General features: G+C 33.2%; 1 protein-coding gene across 4 annotated transcripts in view; it reads left to right on the top strand.

Moving 5' to 3' along the window:
* The window catches only part of LOC110464963 (far upstream element-binding protein 2-like), a 33168-nt gene that overhangs the window by 15133 nt on the left and 5242 nt on the right, over positions 1-12793 (top strand). For 3 of the 4 annotated variants that reach the window (XM_021520482.1, XM_021520480.1, XM_021520479.1), the window contains 6 exons: positions 835-1012; positions 1790-1950; positions 3906-4027; positions 4817-4929; positions 5458-5502; positions 6312-6524. In XM_021520482.1, the coding sequence (XP_021376157.1) occupies positions 835-1012; positions 1790-1950; positions 3906-4027; positions 4817-4929; positions 5458-5502; positions 6312-6524 (832 nt within the window). The remainder of the gene's footprint in view (positions 1-834; positions 1013-1789; positions 1951-3905; positions 4028-4816; positions 4930-5457; positions 5503-6311; positions 6525-12793) is intronic. The other variant, XM_021520481.1, reaches the window with a different exon arrangement.

Below are 12793 nucleotides of genomic sequence, written 5' to 3'. Positions count from 1 at the left end.
TCATTCAACAGGACAATTAGAACCTTCAATTACTTCATTGTGTCGTAGATGTTGACTTGCAACATCAATGTGAGGAATTTTCTAATATAACCAGAATGTGGGAACTTTCAATGAGTTAGGTTGATAGGACTTGCAACAATGTTCCATGATAGATTTAAGACTGTAGGAATGTATTGGCTTTAAAAAGGAAAACAGATGTTCATGTTTTATGCCTATGATGAACAGTGAGTGAGTTTGTCTGATCAGAAGTGCCATCTTTTTACCTCATAGTTAAAATAAGCTATGATGAAATACGCTCCTTCCGTTTCAGTAAAAAAGGGATGTAAACATTGTGTTTATCCGAGTGAACATATTATAATCTGTGAATTCAGACTTTTTTCAATGAGGTGTTATTTCTCATGACACTTATGTTGTATGTTGGAACTTGAATAATGTTAAGTTACTCTTAAAAAGATTAAAACACATTTAAACACAATAACAAAAAGGTTCCAAGATTTTTTTTAGCACAAAGAATAAGCCCGTATGACAATATGTGTGATTTGGGTGTAGTGATTGTGCAACATAGAATGGAAGGATTCGCTAACACCACCAGGATGTTTTAACATCCAGTGAGTGGGGTTTGATAGTAGACCTTCCAACAAATAAAATAGCCTTTCAAGATGTATTGGTAATTGTTGTCGAAAATCAAACGTTCAGATAGATAAGAATTATAAACTTTACGAAGACCACAGCAGTATGTCAGTTAAGACAGTTGCATCTATTAAAAATTGGTTGAAAGATGTATATTACAAAGGTCTGATTATATATCTTAATTTAACTCTTCTGTTTATATAGAGAGATAATCAAGACGGTATGGGACGAGGACGAGGTTTTGGTCGTGGAGGAGGAAGAGGAGGGGGTCAGTTTGGAGGTCCTGTAGGACGAGGCATGGGACGAGGAGGTGGTTTTGGAGGAGGAGATGAAACCACTTACCCTGTACCTGCAGACAAGTGTGGTCTAGTCATTGGCAAAGGTGAGCAGTTCTATTAGTTTAAGTTTGTTTTTATTTTGATTAAAACTTTAATTACCTCAACATAGAATCGAAAGGTAAGGATGCAGGTGTACATATTTATGTGTGTGCCAAGCACAAAGAGGGTTCCCAAAGATTTTCAGAATATATTTCGCCTTTTAATTATGTCAACAGATCTATTTTTTCCAATATCGAAGAATTTCTGAACTTGACAGTATTAAAGACTTCCCGTTACAGACAATCTTCATTAAGTCCGTAGAGTAGCAATATAACAAACAAGTTTCAAACATTTGTGTAGTCTATGGACCTAGAATATAGCTGTAGTTGAACTGTTATCAACTTTTGTATACATGTGGCTCATTTGATAAACAGAAAAGGTGAAAAATGACTGAATATACATATCGACTCTTATGTAAACGTGGCCAAAAAAACCTGTTCTTAGATTTAACAGCAGGTTCATCCATGTCATTACCAAGAAACCATTTTCTGCCTGTACTGCAGCATACAGCCTAAAAGATTGGATAGAAAAAAAATGTTGCATAATATACCGTTTGTATGCTGTATATCCATTACTAATGCATTTATACAATAAGCAAAAGTGGATGTGAATGATAGGAATAATACCAAAAATCAGCAAGAACCCTATTATAAAGCTCAATAATTTGGTGAAAGTAATGGATATCTTGTTTTGCTTATTTTAGAAGCATGAATTTAATAATTGTCAAATGGTTCCTATGTTTTGTTTATTTATTCTATCCTATGTTCTTAATATTGTTAAAGGTGGTGAGACGATTCGTCAGATCAACCAGATGTCAGGGGCTCGAGTGGAATTGCAAAGATCACCAGGGCCAAATCCCAATGAAAAACTCTTCTCAATCAGAGCAGGAGACAAAGGCCAGATACAACATGCCATTCAACTGATATGTGAAAAAGCAGGCTTGGTAAGTATAGTGAGATATATATATTTGTCTTGAGGTCTAACTAAAAAGTTGTGAAGATAACAAGATATGGACTAGTTGCAAAAAAATTAAAGGTCATTCAAAGAGCACATAATTAGAGCCTTTGAATACAGTTTTGTGTCGTAGGTGTCAACTTGTGCAACATAAAAGTAAGGAATTCGCTAACACCACCAGAATGTGTCGACTTTCTATGAGTGGGGTTCGATAGTAGACCTTACAACAAAGCTAGCAATATTCTAATGCTTGTAATACTTAATATGATTTTTTAAACATAAATATTTATCATGAATGATTAATTTTATAATAATATAAGAACATTAAATTTTTCATGTTTAATGCTTAAAAATGTAATGAATAGAAAATTTAATGGTGTCTTCAGTAATAACATATATATATTTCACTGGTGTGGCTAATATTTTGATATATTTCACTCGTGCTGCGCACTCAAGAAAAATATTAAAATATTAGCCAAACTCGTGAAATATATTTGTTATTACTGAAGACTCCATTAAATATCCTCTATATATTTGTCTTAAGAGCTAACTAAAAAGTTGTGAAGATAACAAGATATGGACTAGTTGCAAAAAAAATTAAAGGTCATTCAAAGAGCACATAATTAGAACCTTTGAATAAAGTTTTGTGTCGTAGGTGTCAACTTGTGCAACATGAAAGTAAGGAATTCGCTAACACCACCAGAATGTGTCAACTTTCTATGAGTGGGGTTCGATAGTAGACCTTACAACAAAGCTAGCAATATTCTAATGCTTGTAATACTTAATATGATTTTTAAACATAAATATTTATCATGAATGATTAATTTTATAATAATATGTTTGGAACTGGATATTTAATAAAAACATTAAATTTTTCATAGTTAATGCTTAAAAATGTAATGAATAGAAAATTTAATGGTGTCTTCAGTAATAACATATATATATTTCACTGGTGTGGCTAATATTTTGATATATTTCACTCGTGCTGCGCACTCAAGAAAAATATTAAAATATTACCAAACTCGTGAAATATATTTGTTATTACTGAAGACACCCATTAAATATCCTCTATATATTTGTCTTAAGAGCTAACTAAAAAGTTGTGAAGATAACAAGATATGGACTAGTTGCAAAAAAGATTAAAGGTCATTCAAAGAGCACATAATTAGAACCTTTGAATACAGTTTTGTGTCGTAGGTGTCAACTTGTGCAACATAAAAGTAAGGAATTCGCTAACACCACCAGAATGTGTCAACTTTCTATGAGTGGGGTTCGATAGTAGACCTTACAACAAAGCTAGCAATATTCTAATGCTTGTAGTACTTAATATGATTTTTTAAATATAAGTGTTTGGAACTGGAAATTTAATAAAAACATTAACTTTTTCATGTATTATGCTTAAAAATGTAATGAATAGGAAATTTAATGGTGTCTTCAGTAATAACAAATATATTTCACTGGTGTGGCTAATATTTTGATATTTTTCACTCATGTGGAAAATATTAGCCAATCTCGTGAAATATATTTGTTATTACTGAAGACACCCATTAAATATCCTCTATATATTTGTCTTAGAGCTAACTAAAAAGTTGTGAAGATAACAAGATATGGACTAGTTGCAAAAAAGATTAAAGGTCATTCAAAGAGCACATAATTAGAACCTTTGAATACATTTTTGTGTCGTAGGTGTCAACTTGTGCAACATAAAAGTAAGGAATTCGCTAACACCACCAGAATGTGTCAACATTCTATGAGTGGGGTTCGATAGTAGACCTTACAACAAAGCTAGCAATATTCTAATGCTTGTAATACTTAATGTTTTTTTAAACATAAATATTTATCATGAATGATTAATTTTATAATAATATAAGTGTTTGGAACTGGAAATTTAAAAAAAACATCTGTATGTGTGTTTTGTATCAAAACCATTATCTGTTTCCACAGCCACCACCATCAGGTGGACCAGGGCCGGGAGGTCCTGGGGGTCCAGGGCCCCAGGGTGGACCTGGAGGTCCAATGGGAGGCGGTCCTGGAGGATTTGGGGATGGTTTTGGAGGACAGCAGGGGTAGGTCTGAAGGAGCACTTTTCGCGACAAGGCTTATTTAAACATTTAATATGATTAAAAGAATTTTTTAAATAACAGTAAGTTAGAATTCAGATGTGCACCATTAAATCTGCAGACCTTGGCAGTTTTTGTAGTTTTTCAACACTAACAAATGAAAACAATATAGATTTTCCTTTGAAATACCTGAACTTTGTATCCCAAACACCCAGATTGTTTAAAGATGAAATGATGAATTATATTTTGCTGCATGTGCATAGGTTGCACTAATGTGTAATGAACTATGAAAACTGGCATGATGAATGGACAATCAGTACAGTTGCAATTAAATAATAATAAACAAATTGTTGAAATTATGCCCCATCAATTTGTTTATTAAAAATACAAGTTTTGTGTAAGATAACGTGGGCACATAACGCAATAAGTAATGAGCAATATTGAAACAAAAGGTGCAATAATGATGTTGCTGGTTATGAACAAAGCATTTAACTATCAAAACTTGGATTACTGTATCCTGATGGTAACTTTTGTTTTTAGGCTTATTGAAATATTACTGCATGCAAAATTTCAAAAGCTGGTGTGAACCCTGATTATCAACTTTAGTTGTACATCAAATAGAAGAGCCTATGTTTCAAAGAAATACTTCAACATTTATTGATAAGATTGTAAATCTTGTAGCTATGAAAATATTCCAGCTTTGAACTCAAATATTTTGAATGTATGAAATTCATTCAAATCTCGAACAACACCACAACAATGTCCTGATTTTAACGTTGTGCTCTTTATTTTCAGTCAACAGCCACCGGGTGGCCAGTTTGGGGCTCCCCAGGGGCCACAGGGTGGAGGTGGTGGTGGCTGGGGCGGAAACAACTACCAGCAGGGTTACCAACAACAGCCAGATCAGAGTAAGTATTTCATACACATGCATGAAAGTAACAAATAGTACTGTATGAAGTACATTTCTTTGTTATTTCAAGGTTTGTCCCAGTTTCTTGATAAAAATAAGCAAGGAATTCTAATAATACTGCTATTCTAGAATGGGTAAAATTAAAATTTCATTACATGAATAAGGTTTTCCAATTTGAAAATTTGTTATTAAAACTAATTTGTTTACTGAATTATGTTAAAACAGTATTAGTCCTTGCTTTGCCTATCTGTTCCTCCATCACATATCTTCTGCACAAGTCGATGGATGGATACAGTGTTAATTATTTCCATCTTTCAAGCACATCCTTTTTGCAACCTGAACTAGATCGGTTCATACTTTGATAGATCAGTCCTATCATAATAAGAATATCTTGGGCTATAAATGTAAAATAGAAACTATTTTGTGCCACTGCCTACTATATAACTGAAAAAGTGTAGAGGTAATAATTTTCTGAACATGCGTATATTATAGTAAAAAGTATTAGTGTCTTTCTCTAAAATTGTAGATATGCAGTCTCGGGACTTTGCTGCAACACAAGAACCTAAAAAAGGTTATAATTGGTTTTATTCGAGTGAATTTTGCTGATGAAGGTCCATTAAGTTTGGTTTAAAATATGAAATATGAACCTTCTTGTTTCTTTTTTTTTTGCTTCCCGTTTCTACCATGACACCTTGTGCACAAGATATGAGATGCTAAATATGACATTCCAACTAATACCCCCTAAATCTTCCCCAAGTATGCATTGTGATGGTGGTATCCATTTGATCGTAATCATTAGATTTCATTACTTTTATTTCTGTCTTGCTTACCAAATACAAAGTCGGTCCAGTGTTAATCTTTTTTTAGCAATGATTTCTCCAATTTTATTGTAAAGCGAGTTTCCAGCAAAATTGATGACTTTTTGCAACGTTTCCCATTTACATTCCAAAGATGCTCCATAGCATGATTTGCATTGCTGAATTTTATTGATAACTTCTGCATGAAATTTTATCACTATGTTGTAAACATAAGGCTTACAGTTCAAAGTAATTAATGGTTAACATTAACAAAGAGGAACAGCTTTTAGATGTAATATGCAGTTACGATAGTTACATAAAGGAACAAATTTTGAAGTAGCTTCAGACTTTAGTCCAGTGATATCTACAGATGTGTATTTGCCTTTTGGTAATTTTCTCAAATTTGAAAAGATAATTAAATTTGGACTGTTGAATTTTTTTGATAAAAAGAACCTTTGTAAAAGCTGTTAATTACTATGGTTTCTGGAAAGTATTTCCTCATGGATCAACATAAATAAAGTTCTGCTATATGAAATATATACATGATGTATTTAGCTAGTAACTGTGTATGTGGTACTTGTAGATAAACAGGCCCAGGACAATGCTGCAGCCTGGGCTGCCTACTACTCCCAGTACTACAATCAGTATGCCCACAACCAGTACGGTCAAGGCGGTGTCCAAGGTCAACAGCCACAACAACACGCTCCCCAACAACAACAGCAGCCACAACAACAGCAACCGCAGCAGGGACAGACGCCCCCACAGCAAGGCTACACTGCTGGCACAGCAAACCCATGTAAGTCATTGATCTTTTAACGGATGCAAATATTCCTCCAGTTTCAATATCTCGCACACATAAACTTTGTGATGTTGTTGCTGTAATACTAGGTAAGATTGGAATGATTCTGGTTTGAATAAGTTATTCAGTATTAATAGCTGTTAATAGGACAAAATTAGACCAAACCAATCAATATCTCGCATACATACAGCCTTGTAATGTTGTTGCTGTAATACTAGATCAGATTGGGTTGAAATTTGTTTTTCAGTATTAGCTAGGCTATTTTTTCTAAAATATTTATTGGAACAAAATGATGATAATTTCACAGACCTGTACTGAATATGTCTGAAGATTTGTTGATATCTGACAGTTCCAGAAAAATTCTTCCAGATGGTGAAAAAAGATTGTTAACATTAACCATTTCTTCCATGGAGATTTTTTTTTTGTCTATTTCGCATAGAATTTTAATAGACCAGGTAGATATATATAATTTTGGTCAGTTATATATCAAAGTAAGCTCTTTATTTTCTGCTTAAAAATATATATATTTTGTTGCCATGGTAACAATTTTATCCATATAAAAATGAAAATAGGCTAAATTTAGGGTTGACACTTGTAATAAATATAAACTTTATTTAACAACAATTATGAAACAAGTTATTTCAACTTATATTAATCACTCTTGTTGGCACGTGGGGGGGTCTTAGTGTTGGAGGGAACCGGAGTACCTGGAGAACACGTCCTTTCGGGGAATCCTATATCATGTATATAGGAAACATAAAGGGATGTTTTATCATAATATGTTTCCCTAGCAACAGTTTCCATCCATAGCAACCAACTGAAATTGCTCAAAGTAAAAAAGGCAGTCCATGATATGTTGATGATATTGTTCATGTCACAGTTTGAACAGCCAAACACAGTTTCTTTTTGTTTCTATTTACCATGTTTCGTGCACCATCTGCATCTTGTTTTCGTCCTGTTCAAACTAACACTAACATGATTATTGTTAGGTTGTTGATTCACGATTCTCCTGTTCCTTTTGGTGAAATCCCCGATCAGTTTCTTGGCAATGTCAATGCGGAAATCCAACAAGGGATAGTGCTTTTTTCCTTGGTTGATAACCAACAGATTCATTCATTACAATAAAGTTAATCATATAAAATAACAAATACTTGCACCATTTCTTTGCTGGTCTCCCCCCTACTGGTGTTTTAGCACGAAGCTGATTATTTCTGTCTACAGCTCCCATGTGTTTATGATAACCTTCAATAGGGAGTGATCTGTTAATTTCAATTCTAGTGCCATTTTTCAATCTACTAAATGTGGAGCCTTCACCGGTTGGATTTGAGTTGGTAGACAGGAAACGTACCTTAGTATTTTCAGTATTTGACTTTTTGTACTGAGATTTTCTTCTACATTTTTTATAGCATGTCAGCTAACCACTGTTAGAATGATGCAGATCTTATTTCAATGTAAGACAGTATATAACACTATATGGCATTCAACAGGCATATATTGTTCCGCTCCGCCGTACTCGTGTTTTAAACTCTCATCAGTCAAAATGTTTTTTTAAAAGTTTAATTTCAGTTTTCACAAATAGACATGTAACTAAAAACCAATTAGTATGACATTTGTAATAAATAAATTAGATTTAAAATGAATTCTTTATTTTTTAAATCATTGTTTTATTGATAATTTTCCTCATATGTCAATAAATCATTTACATATTATTTTCTATTTACTTACTTCTTTTTTTATCTTGCCACACAGTAGCTACCAATTTGCCATTCTGACGGGCAATACTCTCCCCTCGGGCCATCCTGGGAGGAGCTGTAATGTCTTCTGGCAGACCAGATGCTGTGCATTTTATTGTTCCACAGCCATTTATTCCATTCCTTTCCAAACACCTCGACAGTGGTACTGATGAAGTATCTGAAAATAAACATAAAAGAAGTAACATTTTTGATGCAATGATTCATGTTTGCAAAAAAATCAGGTGCATCAGCTATAACACGAGAGTGACAATTTGATAACCTCTATCCCAACTCCATTTTCTATTCAAAATCTTATTTGTCCTTTTTTTCTTCTTTTTTCCAGTGTTTTTCTCGTTGTTTATTTTAATATCTAGGTTTTGTCATATTTTATTAATGGAATAATGATCACAGCATCTCTTTGTAGGCATGAGTACAACACTCATGGTCAATATTCTATTTACCTGTATTGTACTATTTTGCATATTTCAAGGTGTAATTATTATATACTTAAGATTGATCATTGTTTTTACTTTTTGAATGAAATTAAGAAATTACCTATCCATATATATATATATGGTGTCGTTTCCACTTTAGGTCCTTGCATAACAGTTTCACCACTTTTCCCCCTAGTTTAGGCCCTTTGTTTGGATCATCCTTTCCCATATAGATGTTAAATTGTTGGCAGTATTCTGAAGTAGAATCAGATCTCATCCAAACTTTCATTCCTCTTTGGATTGGTTTTCCGGACAACAAAAATCATGTAATGTCACTTCACATTCTATTTTTTTTTCAGGTCTCTCAAGAACATATATTTGTTTTCATGAATTTTGTAATGTTGAGAGATCTAATTCAAAATATGATTTTTTGCAGATGTTTCAAATTAAGAAGATAATGGTCATCTTAGAATGATGGTCAATTGTTCGTTTATATTACACATAACAGAAAAAATCAAATGACAAAATATTTACAAGTTAAAGCAATGCAATGCAACCAGATAAAAAGACACTCAGACTTCCAATATAAAAGAACAATAAGGATTGTATTAAAGTGTGTACAAATACAAAAAATACCTGGCATGTACTGTTAAATTGAAAATCTTCCTTTATATTTGACCATTGCTTCATCAACTGTCTGGTTCTGTTTTGGCTTGTAATGGTCCTTGAATGTATGATCCACCATATCAATCATTGGTCTAACTTAATGCAATTTGTCAAAACCTTCACTGTCTCTTGGTATAGGTGTCTGATTATTGTTGACATGTATATACTGGTAGAGTTTGAAGAATTTATTTTCTGTCATCACACTCCTTATACCAGTGTTTCCTAGAAAGGGTTCTGAACTCCAGTATAGTCTGTAAGATGCCAACTGCATCATCCCCATCATGATGTTGATTCCAATAAAGGCCTCAATTTCGTCAGTAGTAACCTGTTAATTAAAATAAATAGTTAAGTTTAGTGCAACAAAGATTAGTGGTGTTAAAGTATTGAGTGTGTTCAATAATCCAGTAAACTAAAACTTATTTTAAAAAGAAATATATTAGAAAACTGTATCTTATGTTCGACCACTACTGGAATATGCATGTGAAGTATGGGACAACTGCGGTGAAACAAATGCCCTGTTACTAGAAACAATCCATCTAGAAGCTGCAAGAATAGTCACAGGGCTGCCCACATTCACTAAAAAAAATATTCTTATATTGAGAAACTGGATGGTTACCCCTTTCAAAAAAAAAGATGCTTGGAAACTTTCCTTGTTTTATTCTAAACAGTAAATAACATGGCACCTGAATTTCTTACTGACTTATTACTAATGTATATTGGAAATATAGCTCTGTAAAATTTGCAAAATGAACATTTACTGCGGGAACAGCACTTTCGTTTACAACTATCAAAAAAATCTGTCTTTCCTTCCTAAATCCACATTAAAATTCTGGAACAATTTGAACAACACTAAGAAACTCACCCTCACTAAAATCTTTCAAGTCTAATGTAAAAAAGTCTATGATAGTTAATAATTTGTTTAGCAAGCATTTCGTAAACTATATGGACCCAGAAAATATACTCCTTTGTCGTCTTAGAAATTGAGCTAGCTCATTAAATTATGATCTTTTCAGAGCAAATCTAATAGGTTCAGCTGATTGCGGGTGTGGGCATCCCTGTGAAGATTGTTCTCATTTTTTCCTAATTTGGCCTTTGTATTGTAATTTACAAAGAACACTCATTACCTAATTAGAAAGGTACGAAGGCGACCCCAACATCTCACCAAATGATAATATGAAACTAGCCAAGGCTACACAGCATTTCCTGGGAAGATCGGGTAGATTTGACTAGCTACCAACCCCACCCCTCTCTATCCAACGCCCTGTCTCCTGGTTCTTCTCTCACAACCCCACCCCCACCCCGTCTCTCTCTCTCTCTCTCTCTCTCTCTCACTCACTCAATGAATAACATTTATTTTCTTACCATCATGTGACAATTGTGTATTATTATATTTGTCTGTATTACGGGAAAAGTCAATTGAAAAGTTTGAAAAACTTACCAACTAATCCCTTTGTCAATATGTTGTCAATAAAATATGTTTGAACAAAATAATCCAGTTATTATGTATGCAATATTTGAAAAAATCTTTCTGTTTGTCCCGATATTTCCCCCAAAAATCAGATACTACATTTATGCGAGCAAGATTCTGGAAGATTTTTCACAAATTCTGTTAATCAGTTTTGGATATGTGTACAGTATTTTACGATGATATACTACTCCTTATAAAACCAGCACTTTCCTAAAAAAAAAAATCAAAAAAATCAGCATCCCCCCTCTCTCTTTTTAGCATTGACATCTTTACTTTAACGTTTCAACTGGGGTAGTACACAGAGGCGTCATTATGGAGTAAAAGGGGGAGGGTAGGGTTAAGCAATGAGTAATGGATTCTTTTAGGAATATGGACATTACAAACCTCTAACAATTGTACTGTTGCAGAGGTTGGTTCTTAGTTACAAGTATGTAAAAAGACATGCATTACAAAATTTCATACCTTTTTTTACCTCTACATGTTGAATAAAAAATACCGAGCTTATTGAATTTCATGTTGAGATGAATGTTTTGATTAGCATTTTAAACCAAATGGCAGACTCTCTGTTCTTTAACCTTTTTAATCTTGTGCAAAAGAGTGCTTCTCAAAACATTTGGTCTGTTGCCCAAAAAGAACTCATTTGGAAAAAAATGTGTATGTTTATACCTGTTTTTTTCTGGCGTTATATTAATGTCATGATGGCTAGTGTCTTGTGTGTAATATTTGTGTTGTCTTGGAAAAGGAACAAGTCGCTCTAAAAAGACAACTTGTATGTCTGTAACATCTTGTATCAAGTACATCTTTTATATGTTAATGGATGAATTTCAGCTTCATTTTGATAACATATCAACAACATTTTAAAGTACATTTCATCACTGCAAACATCAAACTGTGTTTCTCTATAAAGTGATTGGCATAAGTGATGGTAAAGAGTTTGTTTTACCTTCTTGTTCCATGAAATTACTTGACTCTAGTATGAATAGCTGACCTTGTTTCTCTGCAAGAAGAGGTGACATTAAGGAAAGTTTAAATAGTATGGGAACTAATTGTGTGATGATAATTTCACAGACCTGTACTGAATTATGTGAAGATTTGTTTTATCTGACAATAGTTCCAGAGGCGTCATTATGGAGGAAAGGGGGAGGGTAGGGTTAAGCAATGAGTAATGGATTCTTTTAGGAATATGGACATTACAAACCTCTAACAATTGTACTGTTGCAGAGGTTGGTTCTTAGTTACAAGTATGTAAAAAGCTGTGCATTGCAAAATTTCATACCTTTTTTTACCTCTACATATGGAATAAAAAATACTGAGCTTATTGAATTTCATGTTGAGATGAATGTTTTGATAAGCATTTTAAACCAAATGGCAGACTCGCTGTTCTTTAACCTTTTTAATCTTGTGCAAACATCAAACTGTGTTTCTCTATAAAGTGATTGGCATAAGTGATGGTAAAGAGTTTGTTTTACCTTCTTGTTCCATGAAATTACTTGACTCTAGTATGAATAGCTGACCTTGTTTCTCTGTAAGAAGAAGTGACATTAAGGAAAGTTTAAATAGTATGGGAACTAATTGTGTGATGATAATTTCACAGACCTGTACTGAATTATGTGAAGATTTGTTTTATCTGACAATAGTTCCCAATTCTCAGGTGCAGGATTCTGTTTCAATAAGCTTGCATATCAATTGAGGGGAATGCAAGTAAATAATGAACTATGAAGAAAAAATAAGTAAAGTTTCTGCTGTAGTGCATGAGATTGTAAAAAAATATATACTAATTGATATCCAAAGATACTTGGTGATTTGAACAAATTGAGTGGTGATAATTTCAAAGACATGTATTGAAATCCTATGTAGATTTGTAATTATCTGACATGTTCAGTGTGTGTAAAATCTGTGATGAGGAATTTACAAGTCATATACTTAAAGGTCTGCTTTTTATTATGTATTGGGACATGTCTGTAT

The sequence above is a fragment of the Mizuhopecten yessoensis genome, unplaced genomic scaffold (assembly GCF_002113885.1).
Source record: "Mizuhopecten yessoensis strain PY_sf001 unplaced genomic scaffold, ASM211388v2 scaffold11045, whole genome shotgun sequence".
NCBI classification, from domain to species: domain Eukaryota; kingdom Metazoa; phylum Mollusca; class Bivalvia; order Pectinida; family Pectinidae; genus Mizuhopecten; species Mizuhopecten yessoensis.
The sequence above is the reverse complement of the archived record's forward strand: the minus strand, read 5'-3'. Positions and strand labels throughout refer to the sequence as shown.